This window comes from Microtus ochrogaster, chromosome 15 (genome assembly GCF_000317375.1).
Source record: "Microtus ochrogaster isolate Prairie Vole_2 chromosome 15, MicOch1.0, whole genome shotgun sequence".
Taxonomy (NCBI): Eukaryota; Metazoa; Chordata; class Mammalia; order Rodentia; family Cricetidae; genus Microtus; species Microtus ochrogaster.
Window position 1 is genome coordinate 18,681,942 of NC_022017.1, and position 21,425 is coordinate 18,703,366.

General features: G+C 41.3%; 1 protein-coding gene across 2 annotated transcripts in view; it reads right to left on the reverse strand.

Annotated features, from left to right (window-relative positions):
• The window catches only part of Pdzrn4 (PDZ domain containing ring finger 4), a 362,347-nt gene that overhangs the window by 75,597 nt on the left and 265,325 nt on the right, over positions 1–21,425 (reverse strand). For both annotated transcript variants that reach the window (XM_005354310.3, XM_026782810.1), the window contains 2 exons: positions 18,873–19,129; positions 16,188–16,290 (listed from right to left, as the gene is read on the reverse strand). In XM_005354310.3, the coding sequence (XP_005354367.1) occupies positions 16,188–16,290; positions 18,873–19,129 (360 nt within the window). The remainder of the gene's footprint in view (positions 1–16,187; positions 16,291–18,872; positions 19,130–21,425) is intronic.

The following is a 21,425-nucleotide window of genomic DNA, read 5'->3' on the forward strand; positions in this document are numbered from 1 at the left end:
CCCCACAGTGCCTCATTTGGAAAATGTAGATCTTTAAGTGAACACGGTTGGCAGTGAATTCTGCAAACAGCTGGTCCACAGGGTCCTCCTGGCAGGAGAGGGACAGAAGCTTAAAAACCATTTTGCTTTCTTTAGAGGATGAGATTTGATTATATTCTCTGCACATTAAAAACAAAAAAGAAGACTTAATTTGTTCCTAACAAAAAAACACTTAGTGGACCCTCTATTTAGGGAGCCAGTTTTTCTTTTGAAAATTTCAGTTAAATTGCCCCTTTATTCTTAAGGCATATTTGCAACTTTTGCCAAAAGGATTCACAACTGTGTTTATTTGGCAGATATCCACAGACAAGTCAAAGGAAGGAAGGGAAAAAAATCCTTTAATGATTATGAACTTCCTGGCTTTGAAAAGGCTCAACAGCTGTCAGGAGCTCCTTTGGTTACTCACGAATACTTGGAAGCACAGTATCCCTCCAAAGTCTGTTTGTGTTTTTAGACCTCTCTCAAAGGTAGAGAAGAAGAAACCACAGTGTGTAGGATGCATTCATTTTACTTTATAAAAGGGAAAATGCACACCCTTGACAATTCCGCTCTCAAAGAATATACACTCAATCACATGCCAGTGGGGAAGTGGAAGAAAGAAACCGATGGTGGTCCCTCTAATCTGTTTAATACTACCAAAGTGTTCAATGCTAAAACACATTCTCATCCAGCATCTGCCCTTGATCCTGCTGAGGTCAATTTTAGGCTACACAGGACTCAAACTCCTTGGTCAAGCAATTCAGGGAAGCATCTGTTTACATTTAACTGTTCATCTTTCAGCTTGTTGAAAGGTCTACTTGAGTTCTCCCTTGCACAAATTTTACTTGTTATTATCCTAAAGCAAGAATCCATATTTACATGTTTGTTCAGTCTGTATTCTCAATTTCTGTAGCCTGGTTACCAAAAAGCCTTTTACATTTGACAGGCAGGTTCCTTTTATCTTCCTTTAAAAACCACATGCTTCAGTCTTCGATAAACAGGCTACAATCCTTATAACCACAGGGGTTATGTATAAAGTGAGGGATTGGAGGAGTGAAGGTACTTTCAAAGAAGGAGAAATAGAATATTTATGGATGGATAGATGGAGGGGAATGGAACAGGAGGATTAAGCTGTGAAGGGGAGGGAAGAAAGAGTAAAGGAGGGAGTACAGAGAGAGACAGCAAAAACTAAGGACCCTTAGAAAGACCCTATAGAAATCTACTATAGTAGAAGCTTCTTAAAATATATACATATATGAAAGAAATCCAAGTGGAATCTTCAAATGATGAAAGAGACAAAGCACCAACGAGACATCTCTTGCTCCTAGATGAAAGCCCAAGTGCTGGAAATGAGTTATATCTAATAGAGATGTTGGCCAAAGGGACCCCATTAAATCCACAAACAACCAGGGCAACTGTCTAAGACTATTGGATGCTCTCAACAAACTGATTGCAAGGCCTATTGTTGAAGAAAACACTTATACTGAATAAGGAGAAGTCAGGTGGTGCCTAATAAGGACCTTCACCCTTACGAACTAGTGTTGATGATACTGGAAAGCACCCTGCATGGTATAACAGGCTATAAATAAATTCTAACCTGGTCAGAAACCCTTCAATCTACAATGGTGACCTTCCAGCAGATTATATTCTGGTGTAGCCAGACAGTGGTGGAACATACTTTTAATCCTAGCACTTCGGAGGCAGAGGCAGGCAGATCTCTGTGAGTTTTAGACCAGCCTGGTCTACATAAAGAGTTCCAGGACTTCTAAGGATAAACAGAGAAACCCTGTCTTTAAAACAAAACGAAACAAAAGCAAGATTGCAATAGTGGCACAACCCTTGTGGTAGTAACTAACCCTTTTCTGATTGGATTTAAGACTTAGTCCATGAGATGGAACCCATGCCTGACACTATTTGGTTAGCTGAGAATTTGAGACTAGATAGGCCATGGGTCTAGAGGAAAGCCAAACACTACTGTTTTGATAAAGGAACATAGGAATAAAATGACTCCTAATGGCATGCTACTACACCTATCGATCAGTGCCCCAGTCATCATCAGATAAGTTTCTTCTTGCTGTAGATGGAAACAATTACAAAGACCCACAAATGGACAATGGGCAGAGAATCAGAGACCTTGGAACAATTAGTTGTAAATGGGCTGTCTCCATCAAATCCCTCTCCTCAAAGCTCAGGGAACTGTGTGGAAGAGAAGGCAGAGATGAGGTGGAATGCCCCTCTGTATGCTATGAATATATTTTATCACCATTAGTTAATAAAGGAACTGCTTTGGTCTATGGCAGGGCAGAATATAGGTAAGCAGGAAAACTAAACTGAACGCTGGGAAGAAGGTGGAGACAGACTAATGCCATGTAGCTGATGAAGGAGAAAGACACTGGAACTGTCCTGGTAGGCCGCAGCCTCATGGTGATACATAAAATAATAGAAGTTGGTTAATTTAGGATGTGAGAGCTAGCTAAAAATATGCCTGAGTCATTAACCAAGTAGTGTTGTAATTAATACAGTTTTTATATGATTATTCAGGTCTAGGTGGACAGGAAACAAACATGCAATCTCCTTTTACACAGAAAGATTGTAAGAGCCAGTGTGGAAGAAAGACACCAAGGAAACCATGCCTTCGAGATACAATAGGACATGTGTGCATATAGACTCAAAGAGACTGTGGCAGTATACATAGAGTATATACAGGTCTAAGACAAGTGGGACCACAGTGCTGAGAAAGGAAGTGGACACATGACCCCACCCCTACCCCAGACTCTATCTCCAATTGATAACTACTAGTAAGAAAAATTGCTTTTCTCCAACAAAGTCTCAATGTGTATACAAAAAACATACTTAGGAGAAGGTCCCATGGTCAGCAGTAGATAGCCGATACAAAATGAACTCAATGATTTTTTTTTTTTGTCTCATAATACTTTGTTTTTGATTTTTCCCACTTCAGTTCTTTGGCTCATATATCATAGTTTCTAATATTTTATAAGATTTCTCTGTGTGTAAACGCATGTGTTGCTGTGTCTAAATGTATTTCATAGGCTTTTGGGGGCCTCTTTTTTCTGTTTTGTCCTATTTTTGTTTTTCTTATCTTATATTTTAGATGCTTATTTCTTTCCTAGTGGGAGAGAAAAAGAAAATGGGTGCAGAGAGGGGGAGTTATAATTACAATATATTGTATGAAAAATATCTATTTTCAATAATAAATACTTTTAAAATGCAAGCTTTGTATAGTAAATTATTTGGTTGCTCTATACTGACATCATTTTCATTGTCAATTGGGGTGGAATTTTGTCTTTAATATGTGTGGTCTCCTCAACTGGAGAGATGGGTCAGCTGTTAAAGGTTAGGACAACATAAAAAAGAAGGTTTTAACTTTAACATAGTAAAGTTACATATATAAAACAGTTATCAAGCAAGAATTATAGTTACAATATTACATTTGGCAAATTAAGAAAAATACTCTATTATCTATCCTATCTTTGTGTGTCTAAAGAAAGGGGGAGATAATATGGGGTTTCCTTCTGTATATGTGTTGTGTTTATTAGTTAAATGAATCAAGCTGTTTGGGTCAATGGCTTAGCAGAGTAAATCCAGGCAGAGAGATATTTTGATATACAGAATTGATGTGGGAGTCCCCTCTGTATGCTTTATTACCATTGGTTAATAAAGAACTGCTTTGAGCCTATAGCAGAGCAGGGCAGAAAGAGCTAGGTGGGGAAAACTAAAGTGAATGCTGGGAGAAAGAAGGGCAGAGTAAGAGAGAAGCCATGTGGTCACGCTGGAGACAGATGCCCAAACTTTACCCGGTAAGCCACAGCCTTGTGGTGATACACAGATTAATGGAGACGGGTTAAATTAATATGTAAGAGTTAGCCAATAAGAAGCTAGAGCTAATGGGCCAATCAGTGTTTTAAATAATATAGTTTCTGTGTGATTATTTTGGGGCTAAGCATCTGGGAACCAACAAGTGGCTTCCTCACAACAGAGAATTAAGATCAGAACAGAAGACAAGGATTATCCCAGTCAATGGGAAATAAGTATGAGTGGTCAAGAACAACAGCTTGCTTAGTGAATGCCAGGCAGTGTGTGCATATATTCATAGCATCCTAAAGTGTTTTGGGTTAGGGGGAGGTCACCACAAGAAATGGATGGGAAGAGCCTCTGTGTGCCATGAACTTTACACTTCTTAATAAAGGCTTGGATTTTTCAACGTGGAACATTGGAAAACCCACAAAGCTACAGCTAAGGTATATGTACCTTCTTGGGGTATCTGCATGTGCAAGTGGAGGGCTGTGATGGAAAGAAAATGCTATTGATGATGATCTAAAATTTGTGGTTATACAAAACCACAATGTGTCTAATAAAGGATGGACTATACATTTCACACCATTGTAAAAAATAAAATTAAAAACATACACAGAATTGTTCTTGAGACTCTATGCATAGGGGATAGCAGGAGAGTCCTCACCAGCATGGTGAGCAGTGGCTCAGTATGGCACAGTAAAATGAATACAGGAAGCAGGCAAGGTGCCTGCAAAGATGGCCCAGGCAGAACTGAGGTGCCTTCCTGACTATGGAGGCAGGAAGAAATCAACACCACAGCCAACTCTCTGGCATGTGCCACTTTACCTAGAAACATTTATTTTAAGGGCCAGAGATCTCTAAGTACCCAACTGGGAGTCTAGGCATACCAGTAAATGGTGTGCACTCAGTAACAGAGCTGTGCTGTTGAAGGAATCACTAAATAACACCAAGTAGTTGAGAAGATTAGGGATGCAAAAAGGCTTAATCTAGCAGCAACCCCTAGTTTTATTTGAAACACCTACATATTTTGAAAATATGAGCCTATTGTTATTCATCCCAGGACTTTAATCAGTGATGCACTGGGAACTCTTATTTCCATATACAGCTAATATGGAAGTAGGTACATGAAAATATTATCTATAATGTTAATCCCACTAGCTACACTGATAGGAGTGTATTACTTTCATAAACTTAATATTTAATTCAGGAATCATTAAAATTTAATTGCAATGTTTTAGTTGACACAGGTTTTGCACATTTTGGAGTGCCATGTAATGTTTCAACACACACATATACTGTGTAATACTCAAATAGGGTAAATTTATCTCTTTGGGTATTTCATTTCCTGTGATGAAAACATTCCAAATAGTTTCTTCTAGGTTCTTAAACTACACCACAAATGGCAGATAGAGGGGAAAAAAAACCACTGACTGTTAGTAAGATCACTCTCATATGTCACTGGTGAGATTGTAGCCCATACATATTTTGAAAACATTCAAAACCTGTCAAAATTCAAGATCAAAAACACGGATGACAGTTTATGCTAGAGAGGATATGGAATAAGTGGACCACTCCTCCATTGCTGGTTGGGAGTGTAAACTTGTACAGCCACTTTGGAAATCAGCATGGCGATTTCTCATAAAATTAGGAAACAATATGCCTCAAGACCTAGCAATACTACTTTTGGGTATATACCCAAAGGATGATAAATCATACCACAAGGACATGTGCTCAACTATGTTCATAGCAGCATTATTCGTAATAGTCAGAACCTGTAAACAACTAGATGCCCCTCAACTACATGTGTAGCCCCCAAAAGGCCAAAACTCAGAGAGTTTGGGACTCCCTTCAAGGTTCAAGGTTATTGTGCTTTCACCTCAGAGGAAGGTCCCACCTAGGTGTAAATTAGGGAGTTCGGCTCTCTCAAGGCTACAGGTGTGGCTAGTTGCCAGACCTTGTGCTCCTGGAATAAAGAAGTAGTTTGTTCCTACCAAAAACAAAAGTCTAAGGATCCAACAAATTCTCAGCTCCCTTTATGGAAATAATGTGGGATTCCACCCAGGGAGTGGTTTGTCTACAGTGTTTGGTCTAGAGTGTGAGTCTAGGGGGTGACCAAGACTTTCAATTGGTATGTTAATTTAGTCTTTTGTCTTACTCTTAACTTTTGGGGTCAGGGCTATATTTGCAATTAGAAATTAAACGTGAGCAAATTTTCAGTACTCATGGAAATTCCCTCCTGATACTATCCTGTATGTTTCTGCATTTTATTATTTTCATTCGTGTCTTTGGATTCTTTACTGTATTTCTAAATCCCCATGCCTCCACTCTGGAGAAAGGTGTTTTTGTTGAGGCTAGCCCCTGACAAGCATTCAGTGGTAAAAAGTAATGATATCTTGAAATTTGTAGGCGAGTGGGTAGATCTAGAAAAAAAATAACATATTGAGTGATGTGATCCAAACCCAGAAAGACAAATATAATATGTACTCACTCATAAGTGGCTTTTAGATATAAAGCAAAGAAAAAGCAGGCTACAGTCCACAACCCCAGAGAACCTAAACAACAAAGAGGACCCTAAGAGAGACATATGGATCTACACAGGAAGTAGAAAAAGACTAGAACTCCTGAGTAAATTGGGGGTGTGGGGGTTATGTGGGAGGGTAGATGAAGAGAGGGGAGGGAGGAAGGGGAGCAGAGAAAAATGTACAGTGCAATAAAAACTAAAAAACCCTAAAAATGGAAAACTTTCTTTTCAATATGTATTTATCTGAAGAAGTAGCTAATAATCTACACTAATACATGAATTTTAATTCTAAAAAGCTTTGTCCCATGAAGACAATTCAAAAACACAGACAAAAGTCATAGATAAGTACCTAACATAACAGTTTGATCATAGTAACAAGAAGGTCATTCACAGAAGAATATAGGAGGCTGTGGCTGTCTCAGGTGGTCATGATAATAATAACGGTTTGTATTTGAGGCCTCTACTGGACACAAGGCATTTAATATGTTTGGTTATGGACACACGTTTTGTTTGTATAAACTACATTAATACGTGATGAGCACTGCTCTCCAGGGAGGAAGTAAGAACTTTTATTCTCAGGCAAATCTCATTGTCGTGGGATTTCCAAATATTCATCTTAAAGACAATATAGTATGGTAGGAAAAGAAAAACTAAGCTAAATTTGTTTTCTATATTTTTTTTTAGTTAAAAATCCAAGTACTATAAGTGGTGTTTTGTAATCCCTACAGAATATATTAACTATTGAAAATTAGCAAATGTATGTGAGTTTCACAGAAATGCGCCCTGAACCTAAAGCTAAAATTAGAGATACTATGGACAGAAATGCTGTTTACTCTCCATTGATATGATACAGTACTGGACACAGTATGTGTGCTCGTGTGAGTGACATGCTTGCCCTATAAAAACCCACACAGTTTTCTGTATAGCATATGGCTTTACCTCTATACCTACAAAGGTATACACTGATATGTTGATAGCATTAAAACACTATAAAAGTTGAAAAGATTTGACCATGCATTTGTCTCATGTTGCTTATAGTAGCTACAGTTGGATACTGAGAAGCAGGTACTGTCAAATGAGTCTATAGCCAACCTTGAGTGTCCCTGGGAAGCTCACTTGCAGGACTCTGGGATTCAAGACATTAGCCCCAAGGTCCATCTAAGAAATGGAATTATAGCCAAGCCCACACTGCTTGTTACTTCCCTTTTACAGATCCTATCTTGTCTGAAAGGAACGCTGAGATCCTGGCACGCGTGCTATGTATTAGAGAAGGCAGTTTTCCTTTTTCCACTGTTGTGAAAGTGGAGTGTATAAGAAGTCATTGGGGAAAAATGTGTAGTAAATATTCACTTGAAACACAACCTTACACAGATGGCCTGTAGCGAATACAATGCAATCCTCTGTGTGTGCATGTGAGTGTCTTCAAACACAAAGAGAATGTCAGCGCTTAGATATCATTTATATACACAACGTATAGAATCTTCATTTCATAACCAGACTGCTAGGGCAGTGCACGTGTCCGTGGTTACCTTGTTGAAGAACTAACTTGGAAGGTTCAATTTGCTTTCACTGTTTGCTTTTCAAATAAGGCTGAGTGCTGTTATAATCAGTGAGGTGAAACATAGATTTGCTTCATGTTTGCTTTATAAAAGAATATAACTCAATCAACAGCCATACTAATCTCATTCTGCAAGAGAGCTCAAAGAATTACAATAACTTTGATGACTTCTCAACCTGTGGCCTCATTTTATAATCATGCTCAAAGGAAGACTTTTCCTTGTTTCTAATAGGCTCTCACAATTTAGAAAAGTAATTCAAACTTAATAAACATGGGCATTACAATGAAAAGGCTCTGACTTCTGCCTGTGATATTAAGGCTGTATTATATGTGATTCTAAACCATCAGCCTTAATTAAAGTTTGCCACATATGAAAATACAGCCTTATAAGGTATTGGTCAGCTAAGATATTATCTGAATGTAAAAGATGTTATATCCAAATTTGTGCTAAAAATTACCCACATTTCGGGACTATTCATGAGAAAATAAAAAAAAAAGGGTCCTAGTGACACTGGCCCCTTGTCCTTTCTCATCTGTATGAACTTGAACATCTATTTACAGTCTACTTGTTTTAAGCTGGTAGTTTTAACTGATGGTTTCACGTGAAACCATCCTTCATGTGAAGATGGTGATAAAAATTCTTCAGTTACCGCCTGGCAAAAAGCATATGCTCAATTATGTTTTCTTTGATTGTTAGATTAGCTGAAGTATTGTGGGGCAAACAAAGACTTTCACATTGTGTTTCAAGTTTCTAATCTCCTTCCAGTAGACTCATGGTTGTTTGAGGGACTCTTCTGGTGATATAAAGATCTAGAATCTCGGAATTAGAACTTGGGGAATCCTGTTGTAGAGAACCAGGCTCTGTTTTCAGTATGCACATGGTGGTCCATGACCATACATAACTCCAGGTTCAGGGCACTGGATACCTCTTCTGATCTCTGAGGGCTCTTGTGCACATGTGATATACATACATGCACTCAGGTTCACACAGAGAGCATAAAATAAAATAAAATAAATCCAATACTGAATACAATCACCAGATCTTCTCTCAAGACAAAATACAACTATGTGATATAGAACTCACATACAAAATACAACTATATAATTGTATAACTCAAAAGTTTGAAGCAGGAGAATTAGGAATTTGAAGCTAGACTTCACATTAGCTAGACTGGGAGCCTGTCTCACAAAACAACAGACAATTATAGGGGCATATGGCTGGATCACAGGGCAGAAAATTGAGGGCACAAACTGATTGCAGAATGAGGCTCTGAAGCTCTGGTGGGAGAAAATGGACTTCTAAGTGAGGTGGATGTTGTGGGCTGTTTCTGAGGGAATGGTTCTTGGTTCCACTTGGATCAATGAAAGAGACCATTGGAAAGGGATGGATGAAGGATCTCACAAGCAAAGGCATGAAGTATGGAAAGCCCACACCTTCCTTTTTGTACTGTTGGCCTAAGGGTCCTTGTTTCCCAGGCCTAGAGAGGCAGGATCGTGATAGCGTTCAGTATCAGATAGATTTGAAGCAAATTTGGGGGTATTTGGTCAATATGGTGAATGGGCAACAATCAAGCAGAAGCACACATAAATCATATTTGCCTGACACTTTGCAATGACTGCAGAGACAAAGAACTCACCATCGGAGGCAGATCCTCCCTAGAGACAGAATACTGTTTACGACCAAAGAACTGTAGTTGAAGGAAGGAGAAATTATGTTACACAGCCTGGAAGGAAAAGGTTTAATGTATGACGTCACTGGACTAGTCTTCAGGATTTAGGCTGACATAATTCAGAAAATGGTGGGCATGGAAGGCCATTAACAGGCACCCCCTAAGAGCCAACTCCATATAGACACACAAACATATTACCTTTAATGTCCAAGTAATAAAAGTGTGTTCACGCTTCATCTAGATTAGGGTTCAAATCAGAATTGTCCATAGCTTAACTCCTACTAAGGGATTTTTCTAAATATTGATTTTGCTGTCTTAGGTGGTGATTTAAAACGATTTTGGATATTTTACGGCTGTGAAAGGTGACTGACAGGTGGAGAGAAAGAGGTTGGTGACATACAACCTCCAGTGAACTAATAGTTCTGGGCATTGAATCCTTCATGTTTCCTACCCTGTAACCACTCTGCTCTCAATCTGCTGGAACACATGGATAATCCTTCTTATGGCCTCTGCATTCATGGTACTTCACATCTAAATCAGTTCCTCTCATCACCGGCTTTCCAACTCTTGGACAGGAAGTCCTCAGTATCGGAGTCTGTCAGTTATTCTCGAACTTCCGCACAGGCACTGGCCTGCTCTTTGTTTTGTCATTTCCCTCATGTTGAATGGGCACACTCGTGCGCTGGTTATGAAGGAGGCAGAGTGGTAGGTTAAAGAACATGCCAAATTTGGGCTGGGGAGATGGCTCAGTGTTTAGAGTGATTGCTATACAAGTGGGGGCGGGGACTAGAATTCAGATCCCCAGAACCCAGAAAATATCAGATGGGCATCGTTACCCATCTATATTCCCAGCACATGGAAGGTGGAGATAGGAGATCCCTGGAGCCAAACTGGCTCTAGCTGTATCACAGGCTTTGAGTTCAACTGACAGACCTTGCCTCAAATAATAAAATAGAGAGTAACCAATGACTCACAAGGTCAGCTTCAAACTACTACATGCAGGTGCATACACTTGCATGCACATGGAACTCCATACATGTTCCATGAATGTCAAAAATTCACACACACACATGCGCATATGGGAAGAATTTGAAATTTATACCAAGTATGAGTTTTATAACTTTATATACTTAAAATTAATATAGATAACAGCTATATTTTTATTTTAACTATATTTTTTCTTTCATATCCTTTTTGTCCCATCCTTAGAAATACTTACTGGATCAAAACTGATACTAGTGTCAAAACAAATGAACAAAAAAGCCAACATCTGCTGGAAAGGGAGAGAACATTCTTGTCACTGCGTGGTGGTCCCAGCTTCCTTTAAATCCCCTTGGACAGACAGAAGAGCGGGAGAGGGTCTAAACTCCTCATAAGCTGCTCTGTCCAGACAGCTTTGGGCCTCCAGAATCCTCTGTTATTCCACCATCCAATCTTTACTGAGGCCACACTAAGAGACAGACTAAGTTCTGTTTCCACCTAGAAAGGCATTTAGTAATCTACATGGTACACGGGGGAGATTTTTCTCTGAGGCAACTGTGCGAAAAAGCTGTTCAGAAGCATGACTGATATCTAGTAAATGCTAATCCTGGTGTGTGTGTGTGTGTGTGTGTGTGTGTGTGTGTGTGTGTGTATGTGTGCATGCATGTTTAAGGAAATTCTGCATACTTTATAACTGTTATTTAACTGTGAGAGAAATATGATAGTCTTAAATTCTCACAAATATTCTGCATATACCCAGCACCAAGAATGGCATCTTGCAAAATGACACCCAGAACAAAGGTTTCCTTTTGCTTTGTATAAGTATTGCGAAGGGAAGATAATTCATATGCTAAATGCTTATTCTTAGTTGTGCTTCACCCTACAGTTAACATGGACATAGACATTTGGCCTCTCCTTTCCTTTCCACTTTTAATCCCAGTTCAAATGAACTTCAAAATTCCTCATGCTTCCATCCTATTATGACCATAGGGAGAGTACTTAATTCAGACGTGTGTATATTACTTCTCCTTGATCTTGCAAGGTGGGGAGCATTCGGGGTTTCAATTAGCATAGCTCCATTTCAACCACCTGAAGGTCCAAACTGCTGGTTAAATTTTTCCTTGTATTCTAACGAGATGTGTCATGTTACTAAATTTTAGTTATTTCTGACTCTTCCACTAGCTTCGACTTTTGAGATTTAATGGCAAATCCTACAAAAATCAAAACACATCGGAAGAACAACAAAAACCAGCTCCCTCAGAGGAGGCAGAGGCAAACGTATCTTGCTTAGGAGTTCGATGGGGAACGGTATATTTCTAGGAGGCTTTCCCTTTAAATTATTTCTGGTGAAGGCTGGATTTTGGTCCTGCTTCTGACTTGCTGAGGGCTATTTATGATTTATGTCAACCTTGGCTGGCTCTAAGGAGGAAAAAGGAACTTGAGAATAAAGAAGCCTAGTCCTCGGTGGTCCCCTGACAGGGAGCACCCTAGCTCTTAAGAGATAGGTACAATGTTTATATTCGATATTTTTCCTTTTTCCCCTTAAAAACTAAAATTAAAACCATATATCTTTTTTAATTAGAGAACAAGTGCCATCATTTTTTAGAGAGAAATGTCAAGCTGTGAATCTTTTCATGGAGACGGGTCCTCTGAGATATTCTGAAGCACAGTGGGGGAATTTAAAAACCAGTCAAATATTTTTTCTTGGGGAAAGTAGTGATAGGTCATGGTGAGGAGTGGGTGCCATTAACGTTTTTTAGAGATCCCTAATACACCAGAGTCACCATAACGTTGCCACATGGTCTAAAACATCCCCGAAGAAACAGTCACTGTGCATCCTGGCTCTAAGGGAAGCTGGTAATCTATCCATTTTAATCATCTGCATGTTTAAAATATTCTACATGTGCATTCATAAAATAGTTAGACAAGTTCTGTTCTATTGGGTCAATATTTCATGTACTAATATCTCTCTATATGTACATAATCAGCTCTGGGTCTGAGCCCTAAGTCGGTCTCTATAAAGAGACTGGATCCTTGCATGGTCTGCGTTGGGGCAAGCAGCAGGTGCAGAATGCAGTCTGTAGCACGGGGATGCTGCTGCTAAGATCCTCTCAGCGGTGTGTGTCTGTAGGCTTCGTCCAGCCTTGTTGTTTTAAAGTCAGAAAAAAAAAATACTACACAGGACACTGTTAGACGACAAGGTAAGATGTGGGTACACAGAGATGTAGACACAGCCTCAGGGCTGCTTGGGTGTCAGCCTTACAAACTGTGCGCTTCCCCATTTCCAACATTACCCAGGTAGAAATCATGTCTCCCTCTCTACTGGTTTCCCTGCTGAATCCTTTGCTCCTCCCCTGCCATGCCCACCCCACTGCCAGAGTGCTATGGCAGGGGTCAGCATGTGGCCCTGTTCTGCTCCAGCAACTCCACCTCAGAGGCAAAGGCCAAGGCCACTCCAGACATCACCTCATCTCCTCCCACTGAGGTGTGGCCTTCAGCTGGAGCAATGACCTCATTATCTTCCTGTTTCTTAAGCGCCCTACTCTATGCCTTGTGGTGGTTTGAGAGAGAAATGTGATCTTGGTTTGGGCATTTGAATGCCTGGTCTCCAGCTGCTGCCACTGTTTGGGGAGGTTTAGGATGTGTGGCCTTGTTGGAAGAAGTGTGTCACTCGGGGCAGGCTTGGAGAGTTTAAGGAATTCTGTCACTCCCAGACCATTCTGTTCTCAGCATCCAGCCTACAGTTTAGGAGGTGAGCTTAGACCACCACCCTTTGCTCCAACCGCCATGACCTCACTCCACCATCAGGGGCTCTTATCCCTCTGTATTTATACACTCCAGCAAGCCCTGTCTTTTCTAAATCGCCTTGGTCATGGTATTTTTTTCATGGCAATATAAAAGCAGCGAATATAAGGCTGCTTGGGCCTTTGATTTGCATTTCCTTCTTTCTGGAAAGTTCCTCCCACGTGACTCCATCTCTCCATTTCCCTGGGTAACTCATGAGAAAAAGAATTCTCTGATCACTCTGATAAGGTAGGAACCACCTGCCCCGATCCCATGCTTCTTCCTCCTCAGTGATCACTCTTACGGTTCTCCCCTCCTGCTCTCCTCCATCACTAGAATGTTTGTTTGTGTGTTCCTGGTCCACATCTCTTCCCTAGAAATGAAGCTCCATGGGGATAGGAAGACAGGAGCATTACCAAGTTTATCCTTATCTGCGCCGAGCACCTTGATACAAACGAATGTGGGCAAGGACATAAAAGTGTGCATGTGTGTGTAGGCTTCCTGTCTTTAGAAAGAAAAGGACCAAGACTCTCCCATTCTGAGCTGGAGTCTCCTCTTTGACCACAGGATCTGTCTCCTGTACTTGGCAAACGCTGCTCATTCCTGATGCTCACATCATTTTACTCTTGGATGTATAGGGTGATGATGAAAACCCAGAGGAATTTAGTTCATCTCAGTCACAGAAACACCCCACTAGTCAGCTGTCAGGTCCAACCGTAACTGTGCAAACGATGAAGACAGGGTCAGCATTTCTAGATCTCCCCTCTGCAAGTAGTGTTCAGGAAAGTCTCTGCTGAGGGCAGTGGGTGGACTAGATCTTCTAATCAATTTGATGTGTCATAGGGGCTGCCATGAGCAACTCTTGTGTGTTGCCATAGCAAACTGAAGAGCTCTGGGTAGAACAACTGTTTTCTATTAAGTTAGGTGACATGATTCATGCATTTATTTGCTTGTCTCCTCCTGACCGTTAACGATGTGTGGTGTTCTCATGTGTATGTGTGTTTTCATAGCTGAAGACTGTCATAGCAAATGTTTGGATTCCCTCTTTACATTCATAAGAACATTCTTGGTGTGTTTTTTCTGTTTTACCTTTTTGAGACAGGGTTTCTCTGTGTAGCCCTGGCTATCCTGGAACTCACTATGTAGACCAGGATGGCCTTGAACCCAGACACCTGCCTGCTTCTGCCTCCCAAATTCTGGGATTAAAGGTGTGTACCACCATCATCAGGCACGAGAACATTCTTTATTTCTATCATTTAGAAAGGTACATTTAGCAACAAAAATCACAGTAGGCAGCAAAATAATGATGGTGTGATTAGTTGAGATTACAGACTACAGAGAGCTTATCTGAACATTTAACAATGTCACTGTCTTGACGGCGGCATCCTACTAAAGATAGATACCGATTATAAAATGAGGGTATGGTTCAGCCCCAGTGTGCCCTACAGAATTGGAAGAAAATCTGTCTGCATTATGGTATTTCAATGAGATGTTGATTAATTAACAGATTTTTTTTTCTGTTAACACGCTTAGCTTCCTCCAAGGTCTACCTAAAGCATTGGTCTTATTTTAATAAAGCTATAAGACACAAACTCAATAAAAAGTTGAAGTCATGTAGGCAATTCCAACTCCTAAACACAACATGCATCAACTGAAAAAGAACTTATGCTAAATTATTTGAATAGGTGAGTCAATTTTGTCACTTTTGATGATTAGATAAAATTTAATGGATATCTTAGCGTGTGTCTATATGTGAACAAGTTTCTAAAATGGTTCTTAAGGGACATCAGGAGATAAAAATTTAACACAAACAGCAATGACAAAAGTCAGATACTAGGTGTCGGTGCTCGTCTCTGCAAAGCCCAGGTGCAGGAAAGTAATGACTTCCATAACCGCTGCTGATGACTTTTGCGGAGGGAAGATTTCAAATAAACGCCTGTTTGCTCTGGGTGAGCTTCGCTGAGTCGGCCTTATTTGATTTCAGATCCTCCTCAGGGAAGAGATTTCAGGATTTCTTGCTTGTAAGATGGAACGAACACTTTGCTGAACTTGTATGACATCATCTGGGCGGTAAAGGGCAGCTAATCGTGGGTGCTTTGCCTGTTTGCCAGCCTCTCCTCGTCCTTAATCTACTGCATTTCCAAATGTCAAAGTACGCCAAAGCCGAGATTTATAGGCTGCAGAAGTGAAGAAATGCCAAGAGAAGCCCTCTAGCTTTTGTGATATGGGTTAGCAATCCTTAGATGGGCTTTGCAAAGTGTTACAAGCTGCACATGGATGGCCTAATGATCCACGTGAGGATGCTTAGCGGCCTAAGCAGGGCTGAACAGAGTCTGTCTCTGTTCCTAATGCAGTCATGAAACCGCCCTTCCTCATTCACACCGGAATCACAACACAGAGGACATAGGTTTGAGAAAGGGAATATAATGAAATTAAAATAAATACATTTAACCAATTAATACCAGACTACACAATGAAAATAACAATTTCCTTTTTAAATTCCAAAAAGTCACTTATGCTAAAAAGAATAAATGTAGCTGTCATAAAACACACACCCACCCGCAATTGTGGGTATATATATTGCATATATATGTATACATATATATACACAAAAAACAATAAAGTTGTAAGCCAAATTGTTTTCAAGCTGATGCCACTACACAAATATTCTGCAATACACTTAAAATACTACCGATAAATAACTAATGCCAAGCTATTTGCAAGATCTTATTCTAGGCATACAGTAGACACGCTCTTTCTGAGACTAAATGAATTTCTTTGTTATGCCAAAGCCATCAACCGCAGCGTACTGAAGAAACATGAAAGAAGATGTTCTTACCTCGTACTCAAAGTCTTCTGCTCTCTCTGCCTCAGCCGGCAAGCTGGGGACGTACTCATTGTCTTCATAAAATCCGTGCTCCATTGGGTGGAGAGAGTGGCAGCTGTGGAGAAGGCAGCGGCAAGGTAGCCATGGATCCCAAGGATTGCCTCCATGATTAAAATGGAGTTTGGAATGTCACCTTAGCCTTTCCAGCTCTGGAGTAAGATCTGCTTATGGCTAAAATGATTCTGCCTTCAACTGAAGCCCTTGCTTTTCTTTCTCCCCATTGGTAAAGCCCATCATCAGTGCCCTATTTCTGAAGGCTAGAGGGGAAGTTCTGGGCTCTAGTTCCATTTGGCAAAGACACCAATGTGAATTTTCCCATGGTTCGTGTGGCGTCGTGGGCCGTCTGACTTGCTCCATTGCCCTGAGCGTGACAACCCCTGCATAGGCATGTTGCATTTATAATTGCTGCCTACGATGGTGCGACGCCACAGGTCCAATCTGGATGTTCATTGGCGTTTTCAAAAGCACACGTTTTTCAGATGATAAAATATACCCACATTGCTGTCTGTTTCTCGGGACTCTACCTCACATTCTCTCTCATGGCCCAACCCTCCCCTTTGATAAAAGGCATGCGCACAAATAATAAAAACATTCTTGGTGACAGCTCTCTGCTATTGTGGACATTGTCCAGTAAGTTCAATTAGCATATACTTGCTCTGCTTTGTCTAAATGGTGAGTCCTTTGTTGATGTCCTCTTACAGGGTCGGATTAAATTCTCACTTGCATCTTCTTACTACTTCTATGACTGCTGCTCGGCCAAAGCTAAGCGATGTGAGACCAGAGAGCAAAAGCGGTACAAGGAAACATCCTGACTGCTTGTCTATTGGGTGGATACATCCCCCTTGCTCTGCAAACAAGGAGAAGGTGGCAGCTCTTTTTCTGGGGCATTGATGTGTTCCCTTTGCTCTTCAGCTGGTTAAGAAGGGAACGCTGCCATAAGGAAGACCTTAGTCATTTCACAAACATTTCCTGAGTGCCCACCAGATGCCAGGCTCCGGGCCAAGGGCTGGAAACATGCTCATGCACAGAATCTAATTCTTGCCTTAATGAATGAGGAAGACAGCAGAGTGGCAATTTTAATATAAGGAAATAATTAAAAGAAAAATATGGATACTGCGGGGTCACATGGTGAGGACAGAGATGCTGCAGCAAAGTGAAGAGCTGCAGGACCTGGGGGAAGTATCTGTCCACGCCACTTAAGGGATGCCAGTCTCCACCCAGAACAGAAGTCAGACTCTGGAACTTCCTCGCTGTGTGGTCTTAGCCAAGCACCTCACACGTGTCTCCTAGTCTGCAACATGGGGAAGGTCATAATACAGGCATTCTGACCCAAGGCTGCCACAAGGACTCAACAGAGCAGTGATGTAAAACACTTGGAATATTACCTGAAACGTGTTCAAGTCAGGTAATAAAAGCTAACAGTCTACTCAAGAAAGCATGAATTTCATTTGATTGTTTGTTGTTCATTCTCACTGCAGAATAGAAATACTAGGGGCTACTGGCTTTACAGCTTTCCACAGATTCATTTTTTTTTTTTGTACCTGGTACAAAAGTTACTGAATATGTAGTGGGGGAATGAAGACAGACAGATACACAGACACGTACACCACAGGCTGTGCCCTCTTGCAAGCTGAAGTCTCAAGACAGTTTCAAAAACTTGCTTGGACATTAGAATTGCCTTGGGGAATGTTTGAAAAATTGTTGTTGCTCAAGTCCACTCTAAAATGTCTTACTTAATTGGCTAGAGGCAAGGCTGGGGCTCCTATGAGTATCCCTTAGCGTTCCCAGGCGAGCCCGCTGTGTGCCCCTGACTCCCTGAAAACAGGCAATGGAAGTAACTAATGGGCTGGGACCAGGCACACTAATGTGGGTGTTGTACAAGCTAGAAGCTGGGATAGAGAAAGCCGTGAAAGTGCAGCCTGAAGAGACCCTTGCTCTTAGGAAGCAACTCTGGGTAATGTGTGAAAAGTACTTAACACAGAGGACACAATGTGTGGGACCAAAACCAGACAGGTGACATTATTTAAATAAAACACCCCGCCTTTCAATTTTATAAAATTGGGAGGAAAATTCCCTAAATTGCTCCTTATTTCAGAGTGTTGTGTTTATTTACTCTGTGAAAAGCAAGACTTTTTGTTTGCATCTCAATACATCTGGTAATTGGTTTCTTTGGAGAACTGTAGTTGAATTAAATCAATTTCCTGGATTCTTTTGTAAAGAAAGGAAAAGCGAGGGAGAGAGAGGTGACTCAGGGAGAGAACTTAGTGCCAGTATGTCACTTTCACCTAAGCCTTAATGAAGCTTTCTGGCAGCTTTAGTGAGAAAAGTTATTTTCCTGACTCTACTCTGAGCCTTGAGGGGTAGAGAGAGCAAGGCTAGGGAAGCAGAGCTGGGCTTCTCACTGTGCCTCGGGAAGTCTGATTCCAGAGCGCAGCTAACGGTGTGACCAGGGAGGAGAGCGGCAGGGATAGCTGAGAACTAATTGAGAGCACACACGCAGTGGGGAGATATTTCCAAACAGAGCTGGGAGTCTGTCCCTGGAACTGTCAACTTCTGGCTCTTTCTAATGCCTGCGTTAGATGGCGAATGACCAACCAACAAGGCGTTAGGAGGAAGGAGAGAAGGAGAGATAGATACCTGTCTGAAAGCAGAAATGGACAGGTGTCTGGCACTGGAGGAGTGAGGGGTCGAAGCTTGGCCAGGGCCATGATGTGTTCAAACGTGATGTCTGTCTGTGTGCTGGCATTCATGAGCTGGACTTCCGGGACCATGCCATACGTCGGTCGGCTGAGGGGAGTCCGTCTTAACACCTGCACCACGATGGGCTCCTTGGCGTTTCGAAAAGCTTCCACTGCCTCTTCATGAGTGGCCTTTGACAGATCCTTGCCATTGACCTATGAAGAACACAAGGGCAGTGCACGTCTTAGAGTAAAGAATAGAAGGCTTCCAGGACAGATTGACCAGCGCTCATATGAGTTGTTTGAAAGATTATTTAATTAGGCATCGACATTTGCTGAACTATCTGCCAACATAAGGAATCAACAAACTGGCAAGAAAAAAAAAACAATTTTACAGTTTTATGAAGTATCTGGAGTTGATGAACAAAACACCACCAGAATTGTTAATAAAGTTTTAATGGTTTAACCCTACATCAGAAAATGAAAAATTTCTACATCGGTCAAAATCTTCAGCTTGGTAGAAACAGTGCATAAATAGGCATACAACACTTAAAAATTAGCAATCCCTTGTGATATTTTTAGTAGTTAGCTAAAAACCATCTGAAATTTACTTTTTCATGATATTGTACAATTTTGTTATATTCATGCTATTCATGAGCTGTCATTGAATGCATGCATTATATAAAACCATCACAATTCAGCATGGCCCATCAGCCAGCAGTATCAACATCATGGAGAAGACTGTGAACGTGCAGAATCCCTGAATCTATGTCAGACCTGCTGAGGCCGAGTTAGCATTTTGATAAGATCCAAGATGACTTGGACATGCTTGAAATGAACACTATTCTAAATCCCTTAGAGAGAGGATGCCACACCCCTTCAGCATCCTCATCCCCCCCACACACCTAACTCATCAAGGTAGCTTCAGACAGAAAGGATGGGGGAACTTGCCATCCCTTCTCCCTTATTATCTGCCAACGGTGACAGACCATTCACATTTCGTGGGACTCTTCCTTATCTGTCTTCTAAAGGCCAGCGATGTCCCCCAGTGTTTGTAGAATCCAAACTTTCTCCACAGTTCTCCTCTTTCCCAGACTGTTCTTAAATGGTGTCACACTATTGCCCTCAAATAGGTCCTGATAACATAACCTGTCAGGGGAGGGTCTTCTAATAAACACCTCTAGAATGCAGAACTATGTGAAATTAATCAATCTTGGCTTTTGCAAATGTGAAGAGATATTTAGCAGCAACATAATGCCCCAAACATCCTAAACGGGGTCAATCCTAGACATCTATCTAAGCCACTGGTTTGTTGGTGAAGCAGTGATATCCGCCATGAGCTGACGAACTCTTAAAGAGCCCCGAGTGTCTAATGAGGGAAGGAAGTCATGTTGGCTGTGTAACAATTGCTTACATTCAAATGAGCACATTCTTTTTCCCCGAGTAGACAAAGAAAGTGTGTCTGCTCAGAGCAAGTGTGGGGTAATGGGTTGATGATACGGTGCTAGGTGAAGGCATCATGTCATATCAAGACAAGTTTAATGACCTAGGGGAGCTAATTTGCTCAATGGACCCTGAAAGAGTTAATGTTCCCTCAAAAAATGAGCAATTAAGTTTCCACACCAGCAAAACACGTCCCAGTTCCATTGTTGGATCACTAGGGAAACTCAGATGGCGATCTGATTGGCACTTAGTAAAATGCACATATTCACCAGCCCACGCGTTCACATTCTGATTCTCGTCACTGTGCGCTGAACTTGGAGAAAGATCCCACGATTTCACTGACAGCAGCTTGGCATGTTTAACGTGGTCATGGAGGGTTTGTAGACATAGGACGCTTAGGTAAACAGCTGTTTATTCCTTGAGCTTGTTCTGGGTGACTGTGCCCCAGGGCTAGGACTGCCACCATCTCCCTGAGGATAGACAGAGAATCATAAACAGAGGCCAGAATGCAGGAGTACAACCCCAGCTCTGGGATGAACATTGTCATCCTCCATGCCGCCCAGTCTGGCCAGTATTTATGAGAGAATGATCAAGCGGCAATGAGAAGCTTCCAGGGTCAGAACGGAGGTGAGAACTGCTGACTCATTTCCCCAAGTCTTTTATCCTTAAATTTAGTGCACTTTTTCTTGCTGTGTTTTACTCTACTTCTCTCTGAAAGAACTCCTAGTGTCTTCCTACTGATTTACCCTCTCCTGGAACTGTGTTGCTGTTACCTTCCTGACAGTCTGGCGTCAAAAGCAACCTCTTCCTGTCAGTGACAGGGTGAAGTCCTACACCCCTTGGAAGGCGCTTCAAGCCATGTCTAAGGAAAGGGGAAATGTGTCGCCAGGTTTGCCTCAGTCACACGTTAGAATCTACTGGTGCATAAAGTGTGTCTGCCAGCAAGCAACAGACAGACAATGCCATTAATCTAGTGTTTCCCGGAGGGGGCTCGATGTCTTGACTGGGTTAACCTAATTTTTATGTTCGGCATTCATGTTTGCTTTAGTGACCTTCAAAGCAAAAACAA